The sequence below is a fragment of the Trachypithecus francoisi genome, unplaced genomic scaffold (assembly GCF_009764315.1).
Source record: "Trachypithecus francoisi isolate TF-2019V2 unplaced genomic scaffold, Tfra_2.0 Lachesis_group4, whole genome shotgun sequence".
Lineage (NCBI taxonomy): Eukaryota > Metazoa > Chordata > Mammalia > Primates > Cercopithecidae > Trachypithecus > Trachypithecus francoisi.
The window spans coordinates 133065275-133093218 of record NW_022681469.1 but is presented as its reverse complement, the minus strand read 5'-3'; the positions used below and the strand labels follow the sequence as shown (position 1 = coordinate 133093218).

General features: G+C 41.5%; 1 protein-coding gene and 1 long non-coding RNA gene across 4 annotated transcripts in view; one reads left to right on the top strand and one right to left on the bottom strand.

The window, feature by feature from the left end:
- The window catches only part of VPS41 (VPS41 subunit of HOPS complex), a 189459-nt gene extending 181830 nt beyond the window's left edge, over nt 1-7629 (top strand). For 2 of the 3 annotated variants that reach the window (XM_033193706.1, XM_033193707.1), the window contains 4 exons: nt 4012-4111; nt 4216-4260; nt 5854-5933; nt 6509-7629. In XM_033193706.1, coding sequence (XP_033049597.1) covers nt 4012-4111; nt 4216-4260; nt 5854-5933; nt 6509-6589 — 306 coding nt within the window. In that variant the 3' untranslated portion in view covers nt 6590-7629. Of the gene's footprint in view, nt 1-2568; nt 3980-4011; nt 4112-4215; nt 4261-5853; nt 5934-6508 lie in introns of those variants that run through there. The other variant, XM_033193708.1, reaches the window with a different exon arrangement.
- LOC117073158 lies at nt 5869-27944 on the bottom strand. The gene is made up of 3 exons (XR_004433139.1): nt 27873-27944; nt 27403-27501; nt 5869-5953 (listed from the first exon to the last, which is right to left on the bottom strand). It is a non-coding gene; the product is annotated as an uncharacterized LOC117073158 (long non-coding RNA).

Sequence of the window (27944 nt, the reverse complement as noted above, 5' to 3'; positions counted from 1 at the left end):
GTAATACTTTATTTTCTGGAATGAGATCTGAAGCGTGGGAAAATATTAACATTTGTTAAATCTAGGTGGTAGGGACTTTTGGGTCTTTTTTTTCTTTTCAGTTAGTATTTCATATTTTAAACAGAAAAATAGCACAAAGTAATGAAAGATAGTGTTCAGAGCAAGAGCAGCAGTGATCGGTGCCATTCTGGTCATTGAAACCTGAGTAACAGAAGAGAGTGCATGTGCCCTAAATATGTGAAGAACATCACATTAGCAAGTTAGAAGGGAGATGGGGAAGGTGATGATAGGCTATGGCTGGGAAGATAGGCTGGGTAAGATGAACTTGAAACATGGCAGTGATCCAGAATCATGAGTGTGAAGGTCAAAAAGGGGTAAGGATGATCTGCTTACACCAACTGCTGTGGCATCTGACTTTCGGCCATCAGCGTCTTTATAAAAAAGACACTCATGGGAAATTCCAAACATGAACTTTTGAGGGTAAAATGAATGTGAACAACAGCACATTTTTCATGAGTCACTGGTGGAGCTGCTACTAGAAATCCATAGTCAACATAATGCCTTGTCATACATCTGATGTTGAAAGCAATACATGTAGATTGTAATACATGATAATCTTGTACTGTCTTCCTTCACTTATCACCTTTAATTGCCATCAAATTATTACAGATGTTATAGAATAAGTGATTACATTCTATAGAGGATAGTCTCATATTTTGAAATACCTGCCTGGGATCATATAAATGAAACTTAAAATGTTTTCCTGTTTTTCTGATTTGGACCCTTGGATTTTGACCAAATGAAGTAGTAAATAGCAGTAAGCTGTATTTATGTACTTTCCCCTCTCCTGGCTGTTTGCCTCTGAATAATGAATTTTCCTAGAAAATGCTTTCTGCAGGCAAACAGATTGTACCTGTTTAGAAAAATGTAATCCTGCTGAAGAGATGGTTCCTTCCTGGTTTGCATGTCTTACTGTTTTCCTTTTTAGCTTGCAGACACAGTGGCCTCTGTCTAGACTGCTGCCTCTGCACTTCTCTTTTTTTTTTGAGACGGAGTCTTGCTCTGTCGCCGGGGCTGGAGTGCAGTGGCCGGATCTCAGCTCACTGCAAGCTCCGCCTCCCGGGTTCACGCCATTCTCCTGCCTCAGCCTCCCGAGTAGCTGGGACTACAGACACCCGCCACCTCGCCCGGCTAGTTTTTTTTTTGTATTTTTTAGTAGAGACGGGGTTTCACAGTGTTCGCCAGGATGGTCTCGATCTCCTGACCTCGTGATCCGCCCGTCTCGGCCTCCCAAAGTGCTGGGATTACAGGCTTGAGCCACCGCGCCCGGCCGCACTTCTCTTATATTATTCATGCCATGGACCTGGAGTACCCACTGAGAGTCAGAGCCCTTTTTTTTTTTTTTTAATTATTTTATCTGAGATGTTGTGGTTGAAACCATTACTCTTTGTTTTTTATTTTTTGTCTTCAAGGCTAAGCAGCTTTATATGTTTACTTTTAAATTTACTTAAAGTTTTCCTGACATCAATATTTCTTAGCTATCTTTCTTACTGCATTGGTTATTTTTCTCTTCTACCTGTATGTTTTAATGCAGTCTGTTAAAATTTTAATGTGTGTGTTTTTTTGTTTTGTTTGTTTTTTTTTTTTTGAGATGCAGTCTCCCGCTGTCGCCCAGACTGGAGTGCAGTGACTGGATCTCAGCTCACTGCAAGCTCTGCCTCCCGGGTTTACGCCATTCTCTTGCCTCAGCCTCCCGAGTAGCTGGGACTGCAGGCGCCCGCCACCTCGCCCGGCTAGTTTTTTGGTTTTTTTTTTTTAGTAGAGACGGGGTTTCGGTGTGTTAGCCAGGATGGTCTCGATCTCCTGACCTCGTGATCCGCCCGTCTCGGCCTCCCAAAGTGCTGGGATTACAGGTAATGTGTTTTTTTTAAAAATCCAGAAAACAGCACTTTGGGAGGCCGAGACCAGCAGATCACGAGGTCAGGAGATCGAGACCATCCTGGCTAACACGGTGAAACCCTGTCTCTACTAAAAAATACAAAAAAAAAAAAACTAGCCGGGTGAGGTGGTGGGCGCCTGTAGTCCCAGCTACTCGGGAGGCTGAGGCAAGAGAATGGTGTGAACCCGGGAGGCGGAGCTTGCAGTGAGCCGAGATCGCGCCACTGCACCTCCAGCCTGGGTGGCAGAGCGAGACTCCGTCTCAAAAAAAAAAAGAAAAAAATCCGAAAACATTTGATTCTTGGTAGAATTTTAAACAAGAAAACTTTATAGGCAGTTTCTCAATTAATGTAGGAATACTAAAGTCATGTAATCTTGTTCATCAGTACTAGAAATGGCAGACATAGAACTTGAATCTAGACATTAGTTTTGTTTTCCTGAATATTAATTTGTCTTTGTATAATTAGGGGGAAACGGCTTTTGGCGGGATTCGCCCAAAGCCAGTGCTCTTCGGGATTTTCAGAGGAACACGTGGCCCACTAAGGATAGAGGGCTGTGGTGGGCTGCTCCTTTACTTTTCTCCCCCAGTGGCATGAATTTAAAACTTATGAAAGCAAAATGCTCATGTAGGTTGTCCAGTCGTGAGTAATTTCAGTATGAAGAAAGCCAGAGTGCCCCCTCTAAACAGCAGAACTTGCCACTGAAAGACACATGCTTCTCAGCCTCGGAGCTGCACTGTGGTGAGACAGCGCTATCTGTTATGTGAATTTCTATGATGTGACGTCTGTTACTGCACATAACCACGTATGATAAGACACATAGGCCCCAAAGGGAGAAGCCACAGGCACAGCCCCAGAGCGTCTCTGTCCATCAGGCCTTGAATTTCTCTCTCTGAAAAAGCAGCAACAAGTTCTGGTTAAAAAATATAATAATAAAATATAAAATGACATCTGGCTTATGTGGACCTCCTGGGCCTCTCTCCGTTTCCTACTAATACCTAAGAAAACCCAGCAAAGGGTGGAAGCTCACACTCTGCCCCACAGAATGGGCATGAACGGTAAAGTGTTGCCTGCCCCTGCTGTGTCCCCACCTAAAAGCAGGGGAGAATCTTGGACCCCATCATGCCTCCAGTTCTGAAATACAACCTTGGTACCGGCCAAGTGGAGGGCATCATCCTCCACTGTGTGCTTCTGACTTCTGAGGCTGCCAAAGCCTTGTGATATCTCTTGTCATTCTCCAGGCAGGAAGGGGGGAAATAGTAAAAAGCCTACAGAGGAATAAGAAAAATGTGTAAAGAAACAAAAGCTGTAATGCTGGGGTGAAGAATAAGAAAATGACTCTTGTGACATAATATTTGTATCCATGGTTTTTTTTCAATTGTCAGCCCTCCCAGGAGTCACCAAATTTGAAGGTTATTATAGTCAGTCAATACCACACACACACACACAAACACACACACACATACACACACACACACACCACATTCATAGCACTACACTGAATGGTTTGGATTGGATTTGGAAAGAAAAAGACAGGTTGCAGCCTGGAGGGAGATTGTATCTGTTTAGTTTATTATCTATACCCAGTACCCTGTACGTGATAGGGACCCAGTACTTATTTGTGCAGTAAATAGATGAATTTATGAAGTAAATGGATGATTTTGGAATAACAGGTTTTCATTCTGGTTAAAGATCTGACGAATGGAATGAGCACATGATGTAGGAGCCAAACTCTGCCCAAGAGAATCTGTATAAGGAAGCCCTCTAACAGTAGGGTTAGTTAATATAGGACCTTCTTTGCCAGACTTGGAATGTATGTTTGATTATACACATGCTACAGGAGCCAGTGTATGGTTGGAAGAAACGATGCACAGTGTAATGAGTGGATCCTGGCTGGCCAGGTCAGCCTGGCAGTGGTTTGGCGGGAAGAGGGTACTGAGGGCAAGAGAATCAGTGAGTGCCCCTTTAGAGTATTTCAAGCATGCCAGCTTTTGGAATCCCCAGTACGGTGTCCCTTCACCCCTCAGATTTGAGTCTATTTAAGATGGCTTTTCTTTTAAAATGTATGCATTAGATTCTGCTTCGTGAAGGCTGCAAGAAGATTCTCGTAGCTGACTCTTTGTCCTTACTGAAGAAAATGCACCGAACTCAAATGAAAGGTGTTCTTGTTGATGGTGGGTAAAATTGAAATAATCATATGGGCTGCATGCCCTGCTTTCAGAAACAGCCAAGCAGGTATAAACAGGGTGTAATCCAAAGTGTGTGTGCTTTCTTATAGAGGAGAACATCTGTGAGTCGTGCCTTTCCCCTATTCTTCCATCAGGTAAGAAGGTTTTCCCAAAAACTTTCCCAAATATGTATTTTAATGATGAGTGGAATCAAAATTTTGGAATTAGCCAACTACCGTTTATAAAAAATGTATAACTTTCAGAATAACCCAGTGGAGAGAAGTGTTGTGACTCACATCCCGCTCAGTGGAATGCTGGTGGTGTTGCCATTGCTTAGAGCTGAGGTTCTCAAGCTGTAGGGTGAGTCAGCATCACCCACCAGGCTTGTTGGAACCCAGATCGCTGGCCCAATCAGTCTCCCTAGAGTCTCTGGTTGCAAACGTCCAGGGCAGGAACTGAGAAATCTAACAGGTTCCCAGGTAATGTTGATGCCACTGGTTCGGGGGCCCTTCTTTTAGAACTGTAATCTAGGATAAAACAAAATGAAAACTAACCATCAGCATTTAAATTTCAAGGTAGGAGTACCATGTATGTGTCTGGGAAAAAAAATTTATATGTAGCATTCTCTTTAATCTTTTTCTCTGCTATGTGGTTCTACATGCCCAAGTTATCTCACATTTCAATGGAAACATACATAATACCTGCCATCTAATTGGAACTGCCAGTCTTTAAAAGACATAAGCATTTGTTTATTTCTAGTTCTTAGCAGATATATATACGTATATATATGTCTTCATCTGTAATGAAAAGCACCTTCTTAAGGTTCATTATGACATAAGAAGAAATTTACATAATTCAAAAGCGGAAACTAACAAAGCATTGTCAGGATGCTAACAAATGCTTTTCAAATGTAAGTTCAGCATAACAAAGTACTAAAAGACCTAGTTGACCTCATATTTACTTAGCATTAAAGGATTATTTCATGGGTCAGCTCATGAGAAGTTTTTCTACTTAGGTTCTTTTCTAGAGGAATTCGATTTGGATGTTTAAGTGTGAATTAGATTTGGATATTTAAGTGCTTCTGTTGAAAACTGCAGTGGGCTCAGGTGAAGAAGTGAGCTTCCGTAGCGTTTCAGGCAGTGTTGCAGCAGAAAGGAACCACATACATTCCCACTCTACAGTTAGATTTAATTCCACATTTAATCTGCTGATGACACTAAATCTTACCCAAAAAAAGCTGGCCACACAGAGCAGAAACAGAGGAGGGGATTTGCCCAAGCAGAAGTGCAGTAAAACGCAAGGTCACAGCCTGGGCTTGTAACCCAGGTCTGCCTCTGAAGTCAGTGTGTGGTCTTGGCAAAGGTAGCAGGTGGACGGGGAAAGCATTTTTATGAAGCCACAGACTCGACTTCGGCTGTGGTGGATAATGATTATAGGGGTTAGGGGCATGTTGGCACATACACATGCTGGTTTTCAAAATAAAGGTTACTGCAGTTGTCCTCAGTGTAGTCTTGGTAACTGACACAGAGGCTAAGCAAGTAACCTGTGAATCACATAGCAACATGATTATAATACCTATTTTGTGTCTGATCATACCACCCCTCAGGAACGCTTTTGTAAATAAGCCACTCTTCAAAGGCAGCTTATTGCTGAAAATTAAACTGCAACTGGACTTTCAGTCGGGATTGGTTTAAAATGATCTTGCTTGTTGCATTGAGTTCTCCTCCTTTCTCTGCCCTCCTCACCAGATGCAGCTAAGCCCTTCAGCGTGGTGGTCTTCCATTGCCGGCACATGTTCCACAAGGAGTGCCTGCCCATGCCCAGCATGGTGAGTTGGCAGCTTGGTACCTATCAACAAGAGGAAAATTAACACACTTAGAGGAATGTGCTTGAAACACAACCCGTCATCCTTATGGCTGTATGGGTTAAAAAAAAATATAGAGATTCATATCACTTAACAAAAAGTAATCTAGTTTTTAAATGTAAAAATATTTAGAAATGTTTTGTATACTATAGTAAGTATAAAAGCATACCCATTTGAAGGAATTCATTCAGGCCAAATTGACAGCTGTCGTGCTTGAAGAGATGAGCAACAACGGTAGAGAGCCATTGTGTATCTTATGTGTTTTCCAGCCTGATTTGTGTTCCATGATGCTATCATGTTTTTAGTGTCGTGTTCCCCCAAGTCACATTAGACTTATTCTGCTGTTGGGTGTCCTTTGAGTCGCAGAGTAACAGCTGATCTAGACTGAATCCTATGTTAACCAGAAATAAACTCCAGAAAAAGGAGTGACATTTTATTACTTCCTCTCCACCCCCTGACTAATGTTACCATAGTATTTCTGAATATGAGAGTAGAAAAAGATCATTTTTTAAATCTGTGTTTTTAAATTGCATTTTTAGAACTCTGCTGCACAGTTCTGCAACATCTGCAGTGCTAAGAACCGTGGACCAGGAAGTGCAATTTTGGAGATGAAAAAATAGCTCATTTCTGCTTGTCAGTCTCCTCGTCACCACTCTTTTTGAGACTGTTTTTGCAACAACAAAAGCATTTGTTGACACTCGTGCTGTTAAGAGATTTGTTTATGTTTATATTATGCTCAAAAACAGTTTCTTCATCTATTCCTGTACCAATGGTTTCTCTTTGCAGTTGACAGAGAATTTGGGGCTCTCTTCATGCCTTGAAATTTTGGGGTCCATAGTCCATATTTTGTTATTTATTTGTTTGGCTCATTCTTTATATAGTAATGGAAACATAAGTCTAGGAGTTAGAAAGGAATTTTTTAGACCTTAGTAAAACCATTTAACCATAAAGTGGACTACTGAGAATTCTCCCAGCTGCCTGAAAGTGTCGCCAACTGTGGTTATCCTGCAAGCTACTACCTGCAACCTGGATCTTGTTTCCATGTGCTCTGCTGGCTACCATTCTTGCATTCTGGGTTTGACTTTTTTCTATGTCACTATCTATGGTTATCCTCTAAATAGGCATTTAATGAAACATTGTACAAATTGTCACTCATTTGGTGACATCTGGGAATAACATTAGCAGGCTGATGTCCTCCACCATTATGTTTACTAATCACATGTTCTGTGTGCTCTGACGACTGGCAGATTATCCGGCCATGGCAGACACTCAGCATTTGTTGATTGAATAAATGTTAGCTCTTCTCATTGTGAAGGACTCACTTTTACTGGGATGAACAAATGCAATTAAGAATTCTGGCACCCTTGTAAGGAAGAAAAGAGAGTTCAACACCTTCAAATCTGAGCGCTTGTGGCCAGGATTTGCCAGGAGGGAGGAAACCAGTGACCCTGAAAACTGAGGGTGTCTCAGGAGCAGTGGGACAACCTGATGCTGAAGGACGGGCTAATGATGTTTCCTCTTGCCTTCTCTGGTGCCTGCATTGCCCTCATGGAACAGAGCATATCATAGAGGGAGAAAAGTCAAACTTGTGATTGTGTCTTCCAGTTATTGGCTTCATCTTCCTTGGGATATATGGTCATCCTCTAATGAAGGTAAAAGTATGCAAAACACATCCTCATTGTTCCTGCTCTCTTTGTCCCATGAATGGGAACAAATACAGCTTTCTGCTTCTATCTTTTTGGGGAAAGGACGGGGTGCTAGTGAGTATTGACAGTATTCCAGCTACCGAAGTCACCCAGCCATTCCCGTTAGCAACAGTTCATTTAATTATCACAGCGTTGCCAGGAAGAAGATCTGATACACCTTGGTGTACAGATGAAGAAATCAAAATGTAGAGATGTTTTTGAGGTCACAGAGGTGACTGCCTAACTTCACAGCGGGGCTCCTGATCCCTTTAAGAAATCATAGGGCCAGCCGGGCATGGTGGCTCATGCCTGTAATTCCAGCACTTTGAGAGGCCGAGGCAGGTGGATCACCTGAGGGTTGGGAGTTCAAGACCAGCCTGACCAACGTGGAGAAACCCCGTCTCTACTAAAAATACAAAATTAGCCAGGCATGGTGGTGCATGCCTGTAATCCCAGCTACTCGGGAGGCTGAGGCAGGAGAATCGCTTGAACCCAGGAGACATAGGTTACAGTGAACTGAGATTGCGCCATTGCACTCCATCCTGGGCAACAAGAGCAAAACTCCGTTTCAAAAAAAAGAAAAGAAAAGAAATCACAGGGCCAAGTTCAAAGGAAATACACAGAACATATTTTCACATTAGAGTTAAGAATTCTCTAGCAGACAACAGATTTTTTTGTTGTTGTTAGTCACAAATACTTAGAACTGGAAGGCTCTTTGTTATTATTGAATGTACCCCTCAGCCTTCTCAGCATTTCCTTATCCCAAGACTAGTGCGCTTTCTGCTACACTGCTAGTTTTCAGTTTTGAGTTTTGTTCTTACCCAATTGTTTTTTGTTTTCAACGTTACCAATTCAAAGATTCAGTTTATTACATTTACGTTAATCCCCTCTTAGGATTTGAGCAAGCTCATTTCCAGAGAAGTTCAGGTTAAGATCATCAATAGGATTTGCTAATTTCAGTGAAGTCATTTTACTTCAGGGGTAAATTATCCTAGTTACCAAGTCCCATTTGGACATAAAGAAAATCCTACTTACAGAAAAGGAGATAATAATTAAACAGTCTTCATTTTAAAATAACTGATTTAAAAGGAAAATAATAAAATATGTTCATTTATCATTTCAGAAATTGCTGTAACACATTGGAAAATTCCTGAACAATATAGATTTTATTGTTAATAAGAAACACTAGCTTTCCTTCCTTAGAATGACTTTTCTTTTGAATAAGCAGTACTGGGTGATTTATTAAAGGATATTCAGTCCTTTTTACTTTTCATCAACCTATAAGGGCTTAAATATAGCAAAATAATCCAAGTGTTAGTCAATTATTTTTCATGTGTGACTAGCTCAATTTAAAATGCAGGTAAAAAAGCAAAGCCATTTCCCTCATCTTGGGGAAGAACATAGTTGCAAAGTACAAACTTCATAAGCTATTCTTTTTTTTTTGAGAATGAGTCTTGTTCTGTTGCCCTGGCTGGAGTGCAGTGGCATGATCTTGGCTCACTGCAACCTCTGCCTCCTGGGTTCAAGTGATTCTCCTGCCTCAGCTTCCGGAGTGGCTGGGAGTACAGGCACGCATCACTATGCCCAACTAATTTTTTGTACTTTAGTTGAGATGAGGTTTCATCATGTTGCCCAAGCTGGTCTTGAACTTCTGAACTCAGGCAATCTGCCCACCTTGGCCTTCCAAAGTGTTAGGATTACAGGCGTGAGTCACCACGCCCGACTAAGAAAGCTGTTCTTGAAGTGAAACAGCCAGGCTCAAAATTATTTTGGAGTGCTTTTAGTTTGCTTTTGTTTTTAGCCAAAGGGATTTCATACTGGTTGAATTATGTTCATCCTTGAGAATTCTTGAGAAGTTTCCAACAGATTTTTAGTTCATTTTGCTGCTGTTAACAGTGTTAAGCTATATACCGTTGACCCTTGAACAACACAGGTTGGAACTGCAGGGATCCACTTATACATGGATTTTCTTCTGCTTCTGCCACCCCTGAGACAGCAAGACCAGGCCCTCCCCTTCCTCCTCCTTCTCCACCTACTCAATATGCAGGCGACAGATGAAAGCCTTATGATGATCCATTTCTACTTAATGAGTAGTAAATATATTTTCTTTTTCTTGTGATTTTCTTACTATTTTCTTTAGCTTATTTTATTATAAGAATATAGCATATAATGTAAATGAAATACAAAATATGTGTTAATGGTCTATTTATGTCACCAGTAAGGCTTCCAGTCCACGGTAGGCTATTAGTAGTTAGGTTTGGGGGGAATTAGCGTGGATTTTTGACTTCATGGGGTGTCAGCACCTCATCCCCCACATTGCTCAAGGATCTACTGTATTTTAATATTAAAAATCAAACATCCATTGAGTAATTACTATGTGTCAGGAGTTGTTAGAAGCACTTTGCTTATGCTATTGTGTTCATACGGCCCTATGAAATTGATGTCATTACCATCATCGTCATTTTACGGATGCGGAACTGAAGCACATAAAGGTTAAGTGACTTGTCCAGGGTCAGGTAGCTGATAGTGGAACACCTAGCTGAAATTCAGTCACATGCAATTCAGTCACCTTCAGAGTGCCTGATCTTAACTGGCGCATATTTGATTTTTTTGTTGTGAAAACTTACTTATTTGAGCTGTTTTGGTCAGTGGATAGAAAGCAAAATCCACTCTTGGACTAGAAAGGGATTTATTACAAAGTGTTGAATGGCTTACAAAATCATTGATGGGAATCAAAGAAACAATAAGGGAGCTTTCAAGCAATTCACAAAGCCACCCCACAGAACTGGGCTGCCCAGAGCACCACTGCCCCACCACCATCAGATGATGAGCTACACGTAGCAGTGTCAGTTGTCACTTTTAAGTAAACATTGGTAAATAAAAATGTATACATTACTCAGTTTCTCCTAAAGCCCTTTCTCGATAACATTAAGTCATGTGTATACATATGTGTGTGGGAGACATTGCTATGTGCATCAGTTCATTCTGGTTTCTATTATCAGGACTCAGGCTACTAAAACCACCAGTTTTGGTACTAAACTGTAACTCTCACTTCCCATTCCTGGCACTCTTAGCTGAATGCTGATTTATGAAATCTGGAATGAAGTTCCTTCTTTTCTCATGCAGTGCAGGTTTTGGAGTCATTAGAATCAATGCAACATTCATAGTAAAGATAAGACAGGAGCAAGAATGAGAAACCCAGCCTGCAAAAGCAGGTCTCCAGAGTTGGTCACTCTCCAGACGTTTCTTGACCTACCAGAATCGTGGTTCTTAATGAAGACAAAGTCATACCATTCCCCTTCTCCAGTCCCATGGGAGTCTTTGTGCCCCGTGTGTGAAAGGGCTTACTGTAGTCTCTGGCTTGGCTTAAGCAACCCTTTGCGTTTAACTTTGCAGACTCCCTTTTTCACTCCCTGAACTCTGGCCATTGTGAGTATACTTGTGGTTCCCTTCACCCCTGTACTGCTGCTATCCTTCATCCTCTAATACCTTGCTCAGACGGGACTCCTTGCTCACCCTGATGTCCTTAGATGGGGTAGGAGACCTCTCACTTGTCCTCATATAGTACCCAGGGACCCATCTGCCTTGTCACATTGCATTGTAGTTGTCTGTGAAGCAAGTATAATCTTAGTCCACAAACTCAGGTCTTCAAATGAATAAGGTTTTTAAGTTTTCTCTTGAGTTCACGTTCTACCTAGTGGCATAAACTTAACTTAGTTCATAGTCAACTCAGCTACATCAGGCTTTTCTTGAGTAGTTTAGGCACCCGCTTCTCTCGCAGGTTGCCTTGAAGTTTGGGGGTTGTGACAGGAATGGTCTCCTTTTGCCCCAGAATCAATTAGGAGGAGGAATGTGGTCCTCAGTGGAGCTGTATCCAGGCTGGCATTGGCTGGCATGCCGTCATCCCACCGGCCCCCCAGCATCTTCATCTGCTGCCCTCATTTCTAGAATGTCTTCAGTCCCAGCTGGCTGTGGTCATCAGTCCTTGCAGTAACCCTGCTGCTGCTGACAAGCCCCTGCCACACCTCTGTCTAGGCTGGGAAAACTTGATGAACTGCCTCATGGCTCTGATGGTGGAAAATGCAGACTTTGCCATGCAAGTTGATCTTTATTGCTTCCTCACCATGCCCAAGAGTCCATTAAACCTCTTTTTTTTTTTTTTTTTTTTTTTTTTTTGGTAAATTGCCTTGTCTTGGGTATGTTTTTATCAGCAGTGTGAGAATGAACTAATACAAGTTAAAACATTTTTTTCCAAAAATAATCTTTTTGCCTCAATTATTCCAGATAGCCTCAATCTTCTTTTTTGCTTTGATGTTGACATGTCAGTGATCTATTTTCAAAATTCCATCAACTCCTCTTTGACTAGAGTGATTATATATTTGTGATCCAAATCAGAGCACTTTGAGGTGTAAAGGGTATTATTAAAAATGACTCCAGGCCTGGTGCGATGGCTCATGCCCATAATCCCAGCACTTTGGGAGGCTGAGATGAGAGGATTGCTTGAACTCAGGAGTTTGAAACCAGCCCGGGCAACATGGAAAAACCCCATCTCTGTTTAAAAAATAACTATATGTATATACATATAAAATAAAAATAAATGACTCCAAGCAAACTAGTGAAACCACAACTGTTCCTGGCAACCTAAGAAGTATCTCATCCAATCTCCACTGTGTAGTACTATTGATGCAATACTGCGTGTAACAGAATGAGGAAAATAATGTTACTTAAAGCCAAACTGGTTCTGCCTTCTCAGGGAAATTATGTAGGTCATATCAGAGGAAAAAAATATTTATACTACACACTTCCACTTATAAAGACTAGCGGCTCAATAGAATGGAGGCTGAAGAGGAAGAGAAAACACTAAAACTTCAAGGCCTCCTCAAATTCCTTGCTCCTAAGCAGAGCAAATTATTGAATCTTTAGATAGGTAGGAATTAGCCTAGAGTTCCATAGAGGATTAAGAGTGAGACTTTCTAAAGTGAGGGGAGTTGAGAGGTGAGGGTTTTAGGGAAAGAGTAAATCAAGCAACCTGAGCAATCAAAGGGCATTTTAAGAAAGGAAAGGTTAATATTCAATTTTATGTTGCATTGCTGCTAAACCCATCCATCTTCCCCAAATGTTCAGTAAAGTTTGGTATAAAAACAATGTTATCTCTGAGTAGTTTTTAGAGAAAACTGAGGAGCTGTGTTCCAATCTGGGACCCTGAGGAGCAGAAAGAAGTGAACAGCAGGAGGCAGGAGCTGGAGTCGAATGGGAACAGGAATTTAGACCCACAAGAGACAAGAAGATATAAAAACCCTAAAATTTGCAGAAATGTCGGGAGACTAGTCTTCCCAAAGAACAATGGAGAAAGGCATTGAGCCAAATTTAGATGGATTCAAAAGACTGGGTGGCCTCAGCTACATCAAATTACACATTTCTATCTCTGTTGACAAAATTTGGCTAAAGGGGGCAAATAATTTCAGTTTAGAAACTGCATACATTTTGTCACCAGGATTTTATTCTAATCCTAGTGCGTATTGTGTTTTATAGACACATCTATGGCTCCTGGTTTATGATCTATTTATATCATGTTCAGTGTGAAAATAAGAGAATTTTTAGATGACACAAGTAAGGGTGAAAGGAACTCACAAATGATAGATTCAAGAATGAAAATTACCATGTAATTTTTTAATAATTATGGCACAATTAATAGAGATGACATGCAAAATTCTGCAATTATACTCAGAAAATTATTCATACAGGGGTGAGTAAGGAGATACTTGGTTAGTAGTCCAAATGAAAAGAGAGGCCTTGGGTAAGAAAACTGGAGCATTTTCCTCTGGAGTTAGATCTAAGTTTTAATCTCTGCTCTGTCACTAAGCAACAATTTACTCAACATTTCTAGGCTTTGCTTGCCTCATGTGTAAAATGGGGTGATGATAATAACATCTTCTTGGGAGGATGTTAACAGCATTAGGTGAGATGATGCATGCAAATGCATAGCTAATGCTAGCATAGGAAGAGTAACTAGCACGTAGCAAATGCTTCATAAATGTCAGCATCCAAGATGGTCCCCATGATCCCCACCTCTACCAGGGTTGGTTTGTGTGACCAAAAGAATATGGCAGAATGGACAGAACATCCCTTCCAAGATTAGGTAATAAGACAGCAATTTGATACCATGGATGCCATCTGAAAGAAGCCAGGTTATGAATGAAGAGATCCATTTGGTGAAGAATGGAAGCACCCTGCCAAAAGCCATATGAGTGAACCTGGAAGTGATCCTCCAGTTGCAGTCAAATCCTCAGAGTCAGGAATCCCAGCCAAAACCTTGACTATAACCTCATGAAAGGCTGTGAGCTAGAACCACCCACATAAGCCATTCCTGGATTTCTGATCTTCTTCTGAATTTTGCGAGATGATAAATGTTTGAAGTTGCTAAATTTGGGAGTGGGGAAGCACAATTTGTTATGCAGCAGTAGGTAACTAATACAGTAATCCATTAATAATCAGCCTGGTTTCTGTTACTTCACTACAAATATGGACCATCAGTGACTCCTAGAAATGAAAATTGAATGCAACATTTTAATGGGCTGTTCATCCTATTCACAGAAAGTAGCATTCTCCATTGTGCATCTAAGAACACTTTGTTTAGGGCATTTTTTTTTAAACAAGCATTTTGACAAAGTAGACAGGAGTCATTAGGAGAGTGATAGAATTTGAAATCTTAAAATCTAAGAAACTAGTTTCATTCCAAGATAACCGAATAGGAACAGCTGCGGTGTGCAGCTCCCAGCATGACTGATGCAGAAGGTGGGTGATTTCTGCATTTCCAACTGAGGTACCTGGTTCATCTCACTGGGATTGGTTGGACAGTGAATGCAGCCCACAGAGGGTGAGCAGAAGCAGGGCAGGGCATCACCTCACCTGGGAAGCACAAGAGGTCGGGGATTTCCCTTTCCTAGCCAAGGGAAGCTGTGACAGACTGTACTGGGAAAATCGGGACACTGCCACCTAAATACTGTGCTTTTCCAGCGATCTTAGCAAATGGCACACCAGGAGATTATTTCCCATGCCTGGCTCAGCAGGTCCCACGCCCACGGAGCCTTGCTCACTGCTAGCACAGCCATCCGAGATCGAACTGTGAGGAGGCAGCCCTGGCTGAGGGTAGGGGAGTCTGCCATTGCTGAGGCTTGAGAAGATAAAGCGGCTGGGTAGCTCAAACTGGGTGGAGACCACTGCAGCTCAATGAGGCCCACATGCCTGTATAGACTCCACCTCTGGGGCAGAGCATAGCTGAACAAAAGGCAGCAGAAACTTCTGTAGACTTAAACATCCCTATGTGATAGCTCTGAAGAGAGCAGTGGTTCTCCCAGCACGGTGTTTGAGCTCTGAGAATGGACAGACTGCCTCCTCAAGTGGGTCCCTGACCCCCGTGTAGCCTAACTGGGAGACACATCCCAGTAGGGGCTGACTGAAAGCTCATACAGCCGGATGCCCCTCTGAGACGAAGCTTCCAGAGGATGGATCAGGTGGCAATATTTGCTGTTCTGCAATATCTGCTGCTCTGTAGCCTCTGCTGGTGATACCCAGGCAAACAGAGTCTGGAGCGGACCTCCAGCAAACTCCAACAAGCTGAGGGACCTGACTGTTAGAAGGAAAACTAACAGAAAGAAATAGCATCAACATCAACAAAAAGGACGTCCACACCAAAACCCCATCTGTAGGTCACCATCATCAAAGACCAAAGGTAGATAAAACCACAAAGATGGGGAGAAACCAGAGCAGAAAAGGTGAAAATTCTAAAAGCCAGAGGGCCTCTTCTCCTCCAAAAGATCACAGCTCCTCACCAGCAAGGAAACAATGCTGGACGGAGAATGACTGACAAGTTGGCAGAAGTAGGCTTCAGAAGGTCGGTAATAACAAACTTCTCCGAGCTAAAGGAGGATGTTTGAACCCATCACAAGGAAGCTAAAACCTTGAAAAAAGATTAGATGAGTGGCTAACTAGAATAAACAGTGTAGAGAAGACCTTAAATGAACTGATGGAGCTGAAAACCAGGGCACAACAACTACGTGACATATTAACAAGCTTCAGTAGCAGATTTGATCAAATGGAAGAAAGGATATCAGTGATTGAAGATCAAATTAATGAAATGAAGTGAGAAGAGAAGTTTAGAGAAAAAAGAGTAAACAGAAATGAACAAAGCCTCCAAGGAATATGGGACTATGTGAAAAGACCAAATCTACGTTTGATTGGTGTACCTGAAAGTGACAGGGAGAATGGAACCAGGCTGGAAAACACTTCAGGATATTATCCAGGAGAACTTCTCCAGCCTAACAAGGCAGGCCAACATTCAAACTCGGGAAATACAGAGAACACCACAAAGATACTCCTCAAGAAGAGCAACCCCAAGATGCATAATTGTCAGATTCAACAAGGTTGAAATGAAGGAAAAAATGTTAAAGGCAACCAGAGAGAAATGTCGGGTGACCCACAAAGGGAAGCCCATCCGACTAACAGTGGATCTCTCAGCAGAAACTCTACAAGCCAGAAGAGAGTGGGGACCAATATTCAACATTTGTAAAGAAAAGAATTTTTAACCCAGAATTTCATATCCAGCCAAACACCACCAGGCCTGCATTACAAGAGCTCCTGAAGGAAGCACTAAACATGGAAAGGAACAACCGATACCAGCCACTGCAAAAACGTGCCAAATTGTAAATACCATCGAGGCTAGGAAGAAACTGCATCAACTAACGGGCAAAATAACCAGTTAACATCATAATGACAGCATCAAATTCACACATAACAATATTAACCTTAAATGTAAATGGACTAAATGCCCCAATTAAAAGACACAGACTGGCAAATTGGATAAAGAATCAAGACCCATCAGTGTGTTGTATTCAGGAGACCCATCTCACATGCAGAGACAAACATAGACTCAAAATAAAGGGATGGAGGAAGATCTACCAATCAAATGGAAAGCAAAAAAAAAAAAAGCAGGATTGAAAATCTTACTCTCTGATGAAACAGACTAAACCAACAAAGATCAAAAGACACAAGGCCATTACATAATGGTAAAGGGATTATTTCAACAAGAAGAGCTAACTATCCTAAATATATGTGCACCCAATACAGGAGCACCCAGATTCATAAAACAAGTCCTTAGAGACCTACAAAAAGACTGACTCCCACACAATAATATTGGGAGACTTTAACACCCCACTGTCAATATTAGATAGATCAATGAAGCAGAAGGTTAAGAAGGATATCCAGGACTTGAACTCAGCCCTGCACCAAGCAGACCTAATAGATATCTACAGAACTCTCCACCCCAAATCAACAGAATATACATTCTTCTCAGCACCACATTGCACTTATTCCAAAATTGACCCCACAGTTGGAAGTAAAGCACTCCTTAGCAAATGTAAAAGAACAGAAATCACCACAAACTGTCTCTCAGACCGCATAGTTGGAAATAAAGCACTTCGCAGCAAATGTAAAAGAACAGAAATCACTACAAACTATCTCTCAGACCACAGTGCAACCAAATTAGAACTCAGTATTAAGAAGCTCACTCAGAACCGCACAACTACATGGAAACTGAACAGCCTGCTCCTGAATGACTACTGAGTAAATAACGAAATGAAGGTTGAAATAAAAATGTTCTTTGAAACCAATGAGAACAAAGACACAATGTACCAGAATCTCTGGGACACATTTAAAGCAGTGTGTGGAGGGAAATTTATAGCACTAAATACCCACAAGAGAAAGCAAGAGAAGATCTAAAATCAACACCTTAACATCACAATTAAAATAACTAGAGAGGCAAGAGCAAACAAATTCAAAAGCTAGCAGAAGGCAAGAAATAACTAAGAGCAGAACTGAAGGAGATAGAGACACAAACAACCATCCAAAAAATCAACGAATCCAGGAGCTGGTTTTTTGAAACGATCAACAAAATTGATAGACCGCTAGCAAGACTAATAAGAAAAGAGAGAAGAATCAAATAGATGCAATAAAAAATGATAAAGGGAATATCACCAACAATCCCACAGAAATACAAACTACCATCAGAGAATACTGTAAATACCTCTACACAAATAAACTAGAAAATATAGAAGAAATGGATGAATTCCTGGACACATACACCCTCCCAAGACTAAACCAGGAAGAAGTTGAATGACTGAATAGACCAATAAGAGGCTCTGAAATTGAGGCATTAATTAATAGCCTACCAACCAAAAAGTCCAGGACCAGATGGATTTACAACCGAATTCTACCAGAGGTAAAAAGAGGAGCTGGTACCATTCTTTCTGAAACTATTCCAATCAACAGAAAAAGAGGGAATCCTCCCTAACTCATTTTATGAGGCCAGTATTATCCTGATACCAAAGCCTGGCAGAGGCACAACAACAAAAGAGAATTTAAACCAATATCCCTGATGAACATCTATGCAAAAATCCTCAATAAAATACTAGAAAACCAAGTCCAGCAGCAATCAAAAAGCTTATCCACCAAGATCAAGTTGGCTTCATCCCTGGGATGCAAGGCTGGTTCCACATATGCAAATCAATACACATAATCCATCACATAAACAGAACCAAACACAAAAACCACATGATTATCTCAATAGATGCAGAAAAGACCTTCGATAAAATTCAGCAGAGCTTCATGCTAAAAACTCTCAATAAGCTAGGTATTGATGGAACGTATCTCAAAATAATAAGAGCTATTTATGACAAACCCACAGCCAATATCATACTGAATGGGCAAAAACTGGAAGCATTCCCTTTGAAAACTGGCACAAGACAGGGATGCTCTCTCTCACTACTCCTATTCAACACAGTGTTGGAATTTCTGGCCAGGGCAATCAGGCAAGAGAAAAAAAATCAAGGGTATTCAATTATGAAAAGAGGAAGTCAAATTGTCCCTGTTTGCAGATGACATGACTGTATATTTAGAAAATCCCATCATTTCAGCCCAAAATCTCCTTAAGCTGATAAGCAACTTCAGCAAAGTCTCAGGATACAAACTCAATGTGCAAAAATCACAAGCATTCTTATACACCAATAACAGACAAACAGCCAAATTGTAGTGAACTGCTATTCACAATTGCTTCAAAGAGAATAAAATACCTAGGGTTCCAACTTACAACGTATGTGAAGGACCTCTTCAAGGAGAACTACAAACCACTGCTCAATGAAATAAAAGAGAACACAAACAAATGGAGGAACATTCCATGCTCATGGATAGGAAGAATCAATATGGTGAAAATGGCCATACTGCCCAAGGTAATTTATAGATCCAATGCCATCCCCATTAAGCTACCAATGGCTTTCTTCACAGAATTGGAAAAAGCTACTTTAAAGTTCATATGGAACCAAAAAAGAGCCTGCATTGCCAAGACAATCCTAAGCCAAAAGAACAAAGCTGGAGGCATCATGCTACCTGGCTTCAAACTATACTGCAAGGCTGCAGTAACCAAAACAGCATGGTACTGGTACCAAAACAGATATATAGACCAATGGAACATAATAGAGGCCTCAGAAATAACACCACACATCTACAACCATCTGATCTTTGACAAACCTGACAAAAACAAGCAGTGGGGAAAGAATTCCCTATTTAATAAATGGTGCTGGGAAGACTGGCTAGCCACACGTAGAAAGCTGAAACTGGCTCCCTTCCTTACACCTTATACAAAAATTAATTCAAGATGGATTAAAGACTTAAATTTTAGACCTAAAACCATAAAAACCCTAGAAGAAAACCTAGGCAATACAATTCAGGACATAGGAATGGGCAAGGACTTCATGACTAAAACACCAAAAGCAATGTCAGCAAAAGCCACAATAGACAAATGGGATCTAATTAAACTAAATAGCTTCTGCACAGCAAAAAGAAACTACCATCAGAGTGAACAGGCAACCTACAGAATGAGAGAAAATGTTTGCAATCTACCCATCTGACAAAGGGCTAATATCCAGAATCCACAAAGAACTTAAAACAAATTTACAAGAAAAAATCAACCCCATCAAAAAGTGGGCAAAGGACATGAACAGACACTTTTCAAAAGAAGACATTTATGCAGCCAACAGACATATGAAAAAATGCTCATCCTCACTGATCATCAGAGAAATGCAAATCAAAACCACAGTGAGATACCATCTCACACCAGTTAGAACGGCAATCATTAAAAAGTCAGGAAACAACAGGTGCTGAAGAGAATGTGGAGAAACAGAAACGATTTTACACTGTTGGTGGGAGTGTAAACAGGTTCATCCATTGTGGAAGACAGTCTGGCAATTCCTCAAGTATGTAGAACTAGAAATACTATTTGACCCAGCAATTCCATTACTGGGTATACACCCAAAGGATTATAAATCATGCTACTATAAAGACACATGCACATTTATGTTTATTGTGGCACTATTCACAATAGCAAAGGCTGAACCAACCCAGATGTGCACCAATGATAGACTGGATTAAGAAAATGTGGCACATATACACCATGGAATACTATGCAGCCATAAAAAAGGATGAGTTCATGTCCTTTGTAGGGACATGGATGAAGCTGGAAACCATCATTCTCAGCAAACTCTCGCAAGGACAGAATGTTCTCACTCATAGGTGGGAATTGAACAATGAGAACACTTGGACACAGGGCAAGGAACATCACACACTGGGGCCTGTCATGGGGTGGGGGTATGGGGGAGGGATAGCATTAGGAGATATACCTAATGTACATGACAATGGGTGCAGTAAACCAACATGGCTCATGTATACATATGTAACAAACCTGCACGTTGTGCACATGTACCCTAGAACTTAAAGTATAATAATAATAAATTTTTTTTTTTAATTTAAGAAACTAGTGAGGGAATTGTATAGTACATGATTTCAAAAACATGAAAACTGAGAGGACATTAAATGTGCAAGGGTTAGAAGTTTGTCACATGCAAAGGGGAAAGTGAAGACAGCATTTTTGCATGTTGTTTCAGAAGTCCAGTTGCTGAGGTTAATCAGTCAAAGTTGTAGCAACAAAGGTCTAAATTCAACATAAAACAGCTTCCTAAAATCGGCCGGGTGCCGAGGCTCACACCTGTAATCCCAGTGCTTTGGGAGGCTGAGGCGGGCAGATCTCCTGAGGTCAGGAGTTCGAGACCAGCCTGGCCAACATGGTGAAACTCTATCTCTACTAAAAATAAAAAAATTAGCCAGGCATGGTGGCATGTGCCTGTACTCCCACCTACTCAGGAGGCTGAGGCAGGATAATCTCTTGAACCCGCGAGGCAGAGGTTGCAGTGAGTCGAGATTGTGCCACTGCATTCCAGTCTGGGTGACAGAGCAAAACTCCATTTCAAAACAAACAACATACTTTCTAACATCTGGAGATGTCCAGCTACAGATGTGTGTACCCTGTGGGTCTGAGCCCTGGAGCCCTGCTCTGAGCCAAGACTGGTGACCATGTGTCAGGTTGCTGCAGACAGAACTCTGAGCTGCCAAGTTGTTCTCTAACACCTCTGTCCACTGTAAGCATATCTAAATCCCCCTAGAAACAGCAGGTTTACCAGTTACTCTCACACTCTGTTATTTTTATACGCAGATCCTATGCCCATCTGTTGTGTGTCTGAATACCCACATTTTTGGCTAGCTTATTAATTCAGTGTCACTACAGGGTCCTTTCTTCTATCCTCCCCGCAAGGCAGGATCTACTTGTGTCTCCCATCTCTTTTGCCGCTTTCTTCTCTATTTTGCTTGATAATGCATTCTTCAACTGATAATATTACTAGTTCTTATGAGCTAGTTCTTTTCTAAAAGGAAAATGCATATGAGTATGTTACCACATGTGTTATGGACTGAATTAGGCCCTCCCCAGATTCATATGTTGAAGTCCTAACTCCAGTACCTTAGAAGATGACTGTATTTAGAGACAGGGCCTGTAAAGAGGTAAGTATGGTAAAATTAGGTCAAATGAGAGGGCCCTAATCCAACATGACTAGTGCCCTTATAAGAAAAGGAAATTTGGCCGGACGTGGTGGCTCATGCCTGTAATCCTAGCACTTTGGGAGGCTGAGGCGGGTGGATTGTCTGAACTCAGGAGTTCGAGACCAGCCTGGGCAACATGGTGAAACCCCGACTCTACTAAAAATACAAAAAATTAGCCAGGTGTGGCAGCGTGTTCCTGTAGTCCCAGCTACTCGGGAGGCTGAGGTAGGAGAATTGCTTGAACCCAGGAGGCGGAGGTTGCAGTGAGCCAAGGTCGGGCCACTGCACTCCAGCCTGGGAGACAGAGAAAGACTCTGTCTCCATAAAATAAAAAAATAAGAAAAATAAGAAAAGGAAATTTGGGCACAGACATGCACATGCACAAAGGAAAGATCATGTGAGAACACAGCAAGAAGATGGCCGTCTGCAAGCCAAGGAGACAGGCCTCAGAAGAAACCAAACCTGCCCAAACCTGGATCTTGGACTTCTGGCCTCCAGAATTCTAAGAATATACATTTCAGTTTAAACGACCCAGTCTGTGGTCTTCTGTTAGCGCAGCCTTAGCAAACTAATACAACATACTTTCTTATTCTGCTGTTGGGCTCTGTCTCCGCAATAGGAACAGAATTCCACTTCCTGAACAAAGAACTACTGCCTGAACTTCTGATAAACACAAGGAGGCCCACCTGAGCCCACTCACACATTGGATCTCTATCCAAAAATGCCATGTGTCTTTATCATTTCTGCAGGTATGACTTTCCACGCTCTCTCTCCTATTCTTTGATGCCACGCTGCACCAAAATGTATAACTGAGAATTGCCTACTTATTTAAACAATGCGAAAAGACTCAAGAACATACATTTCTAATTCAAAAAATTTAGAAAAGCTGCTCTTAAGAGCTTTAATAAAATATTTGTAATATTTTATTAAATATTACTTCCCGATTGGAAGTTCATTTTTACATAGGTAGCTTCTTTAAGATTTATTTTTAATTCAATTAAAAAACGTAACCTAAGATTTAGATTCAAAACATATACTATACAAAATATATATACTGAATATACATACATTCAGTAACATGACTGCATTAGTCAGGACTCTTGGTTGCAAATGACAGAAACAACTCAAAACTAAATTTGGTTAAAGTGGAATTTCAAGAAGGATGGAGTTGTGCCTGGGCCTCCTGAACTCTGGTGACGCCAGGGCTTGATCTGCAAAGGAGATCCTTGTGCAGCCTGAGGAAGGAGGAAGCAAGATTGACTTACTGGAGTTGAGTTGTCACCCACAACCTGCCATCCATACACAATCCAGATAAACAGACTGAGGAGCCTCAGAGAACAGCTGATTGCCCAGAGGAGTTCCACCACAAGGATGGGCAGTTTGTCAGTATTTGAGCTAGGAATTTGAGCTGCGTTCTCACGTATTACTTCTCCATTGTGAATAGTATCAGCTAGAGTCAGGGCCCTACTCCTCAATAAATAGGGACAGGGTATTAACTTAAGGGAGGAAGTGATGACAAGTAAGAAAGGAGGACATTCCCCTAGATGCCTTCTGGCTAGTTCCTACACACCCTTCAGTTTAAACATTGCTTCCCCAGAATTGCCTTCTTTGCCTTTCCAGATAAGGCTACCTTCCCTGTTAAGTGCCTCCATAGCAACCTGGAGTTATCCAAAGATATTTGAGCCCTTGGAATAATTGAATGATTCATTTTGTTCCCATTAGACTATTATTTCCTAAAGAGTAAGGAGTGCCATTAATTCTTTGTCTGTCTCCAGTGCCTCTGTTAACTGCCTGGGGATATATGTAAAAGACACTCAAATATCTGTTCACTGATGTTGTGGATTGGTTTGGATATGGTTTGTCCTCACCCAAAGTCATGCTGAAATTTGATCCCCCAGGTGATAATGTTGGGAGTTGGGGCCTAGTGTGAGGTGTTTGGGTCATGGGAGCAGATCCCTCATGAATAGATAAATGCCCACCGACGTGGGTAAGTGATTAGTTCCCTTGAGAATGGATTGCTAACAAGAGTCTGGCTCCCTCAGTTTCTCTCTCTTGCTTCCTCTCTCCCCATGTGATTACTTTTCACACATCAACTCCCCTTCCACTTTCTGCCATGAGTTGAAGCAGCCTGAGGCCCTCACCAGCTGCAGCTGCCCCTATCTTGAACTTCCCAGCCACCAGAACTGTGAACCCAATAAACCTCCTTTTAAAATAAGTTACCCAGCTTCAGGTATTCTGTTATAGAAGCAAAAAACAGACTAGGACAACTGACTAGCAGGATAACAGTGGAGTTAACTGCATCAGCCCCAGGCCACTCAGACCCAAATCTAGTACCTAAAGACAGAAGTAGATTTAGTCACTACAGAAGCCTAATTGGGAATCAATCCGCATTCAGTCTCCCTTTCTTCTCTGTTCAAGTGCCAAGAATAGTGCTGTTGCCATTGTAGCTTTGAGGTGGTCCAAAGAGTCTGGCATGATCCTTCTTATGCTTTAAGAATGTTAAAAAAGAAGGAGATGGAGGAGGAGAAAGAGAGAGCAGGCAGGGAAAGAGGGAGAAAGAAGAAGCAGGAAAACAAAGTTATCAATGTGTATCTTGATTTAAATGCTCCCAAAGGGAGATGACACAACTTTGCTAAGTAAGGGCTGGCCCATTCTAATCTTCTAATTTTACTAACCAAGTCCAGAAGCACAGCCAGACAGTGAAGAATGATTCGGCCTCATGGTCATCCAAAAAGTGTTCATGAAATTGGCAGTTTCCCAAGGGGTACCATTTTGTTTGTTGCCCAGTATAGAAGACCAACATAGAAACTAAATTGTTGCTTGCTTTTTAGCTTACGTTCTTCCTTATACCTCAATAGCAACCTCAGTCCTGTCTGAAATATCTTTGTTCCCTGCCACATAACCTTTAGATGACCCTGTATTCAAGGCTGCATCCTTAATACTATAGTTAGGATGCTCCTTCAAGATCACTGGAAACGTATTAGATTGTAGTTTTCTTCCCAAAGTGCCTACAATTTCTTATATTCATTTAAGATAGAAAAATGGCTTTAATAACCTCAGCAGCCTGGTCACTGGCAGTAGCCACAGCTGAAGTTTTATGATTATAATTTTTCTTTGTGGCTACAAAAATAATGGAAATCTCATATTTTTTCCAGTAACAAATAGTGAGTGAGGTTCCTGAACGGAAAAGAGATATGGGTCTTAAGAGACTTGAGCTAAGGTTTTTCCTAAAACTGCATTTACAGTCCATCTGAGGCACAGATCACAGGAAAAAGAGCCCCTTTTCCAGTGGTCCCAGAAAATGTTCTCTATTAACTGTGATTGGCCCAGCTTGGTTTGCATGTGGACACTTGAAGTCACTAAATGGGAGTCAGTCCTATCCAAACCACGTAGATTGAGAGGGGCGAGGGGGCTGGGAATAGAAGGAAAAGTTAAGGTGGATATTTTTTAATACACTTAACAGGTTTACCAAACCCTATATCCTGGGGTTGAGAGATCATGTGGGCTGCTACTGGAGAAAATATTTTAGGAGGGACTAGACCACTGACCATGAAGTCAGTGGTAACCCAGGCGTGAGAAAGGCCCTTGGGACCTGGACCTTCCTAGTGTTGATCACAGTGCCCTGTGAAGGAGGCTGCCCATCTTCTACAGGAGTTTGGCTCCACTTGTAGAACCATAGTCCAACTCAGACTGATACTGCAGATTTTTGAAAAAGTCACACGAGGGCCGGGCGCGGTGGCTCAAGCCTGTAATCCCAGCACTTTGGGAGGCCGAGACAGGTGGATCACGAGGTCAGGAGATCGAGACCATCCTGGTCTACACGGTGAAACCCCGTCTCTACTAAAAATACAAAAAACTAGCCGGGCGAGGTGGCGGGCGCCTGTAGTCCCAGCTACTCGGGAGGCTGAGGCAGGAGAATGGCGTAAACCCGGGAGGCGGAGCTTGCAGTGAGCTGAGATCCGCCACTGCACTCCAGCCGGGCGACAGAGCTAGACTCCGTCTCAAAAAAAAAAAAGAAAAAGTCACACGTAAAAATATTTATAAATGGAGAATTCAATATATTTAGCAAGAAACATGGGTCTTTATGAACAATTTAAAGATGAACATTGCTGGTGATATAGCATAGTTAGCAAAGCCCGGGAAGTGAGATGCAAAGATCTTGCTCTTGCTCCCATCCCATCTGTGATTTGTAATTATTTTTTAAAGGAATGAAACACTAAAAAAAAAAAAAATGTGTATAAGGAAAACATATTGCTTACTTCTGTTATCAGTGCAAATTAATATGAGAACTTTGGATCATTTAGGCTGGATGATGGAACAACATGTACCCAGTGTATGGCTACACTTGCGCTAAGACGATCAGGTAAGCCTAAGAATTCCTGGACTCAGTATTTACGTTTGAAGAACTAATGCCTTCCTTTAAAAGGTGGACATTCTCCTTTGGATGGTAACACAGATATGCATTAACCATAACACCAACATAGCAAGAGAATTGAGAAAGTGCTGCGACAGGCACTCTGCTGCTGGAAGTCCTGGACAAGAGACATTGATTTCACCCTTTCAGCACTGAGGGAGCAGATCCTGTGGGTCTGGATTATGTCCAGAAAGGGTTTCTTCTGAAGTTAGAGAAGGATGGGAGGATGGGGGTCCCCAGGCCCTGCCAAGGGTAATATTTTTCCAGGTCATCAGGTCAAGGGGCTCTTAGCCAAGACAGATAAATCATTTATAAGCCTTTGACAGAAGCAAGAGGGTTGAGAATCAGGGGATGAAATTGCTCCAAATTTGAGGTGCAAAGCATGAGAGGCACCAGAAGTTGAAGAGTGACAGAAGCCAGAGAAAAGGAGATGTATGGAATAAATTGACTTTCGGGGAATTAATTTCCTTGTGCAGCCTCCTGCCTCAATACCACACTTACCTATTCCTGCTATGCTTCATGAGGCTGTATGCTATTCATTGTTATTATCTTTTAAAACTTTGTGCTGAAAACTTCAATCATATACAAAAATAGAATATTATCGTGAATTCTCATATACTCACCATCCTACTTCAGTAGTCAATCTTGTTTCCTCTGTATTCACCTATCTCCTCCTACGCCACCAGATCATTTTAAAGCAAATCTTACACATAGTATTATTTCATTTGCACATATTTAGGTATATGTCATGAAAGGATAAGAACTCTTTTTTAAAATTAAAACTACAATCTGATTATCATAACTAAATAATAATTTCTTCATGTCATCAGGTATCCAGTCAATGGTCACATTAACCTGATTATCTTACAAATGTTTTCTATAGTTAATTTGTTCAAGTCTGGAGCCAAGTAAGTCGCATTGATGTATTTCTTAACTCTCTTTTCATCTATACATTTCCTCCTCTTTTTTTTTTTCCTGTTTGCATTTATTTCTTGGTGGTTTTTAATATGTTTTCTGATCATAAAGCAATTTATATTTTTATATTTTCATTGAAGAAAATTTGGAAAATATGAAAATGCACAGTGTGATTGTTTTAAAAATCACCCCAAATCCCCTTATCGAAGATTATCAACATTTTGGTATGATTTCCTTCCTGCCCTGGTTCAAGGTAAAAGCTAAACAGAGAAAAACTAAGACACCATCTTGGGTGAGACCTCTCATTGTCATCTTTCCCAACCTCTTTTTCCCATACTCTCTTTTTCGTTATGCATATCTTAGTGCATTATGTCCTTACAGTAACTTCTCAGCTTAAATGATATGCCCATAAGAGTTTTGAAACATTTTGCCAAATTACCTCTAAGAAGGGGACATGCCTTCCAGAATGACTCTACCAATTGGTCCTCTTGCCAGCAGTGCTTAAGAGCATGAACATGATCTTCAGTGATTAGTGGGGCTGGAATAGAAAATTGATCGGATTGGAAAGGTCAGGGAAGCCTTTTGGAATGTAGCGATGTCAGAGTAGGAGGAAGAGGGCATTGGGGGCAATGGGCAGGAAAGGAGGCTGAGTGAGGCACTTCAGGAGTGCAGGAAGGTGACTCCGGGAGATGGGGGGACCTTTTGGAATGTAGAGATGTCAGAGTAGGAGGAAGAGGGCATTGGGGGCAATGGGCAGGAAGGGAGGCTGAGTGAGGCACTTCATGAGTGCGGGAAGGTGACTCCAGGAGGTGGGGGGCTTGTTCTCAGAGCAGAGTCCTGTTACTCGCCACCTAATCAGACAGCAATGCAAAAGCTTGGTCTATTGAGTAAGGAGACATTAACAGAGACCTTTGTAAGCAGGGGGAGGGTGAAGATTGTTGAAGAATTCTGCTGACACAGTCTGTTGGAATAGTGTTGTCT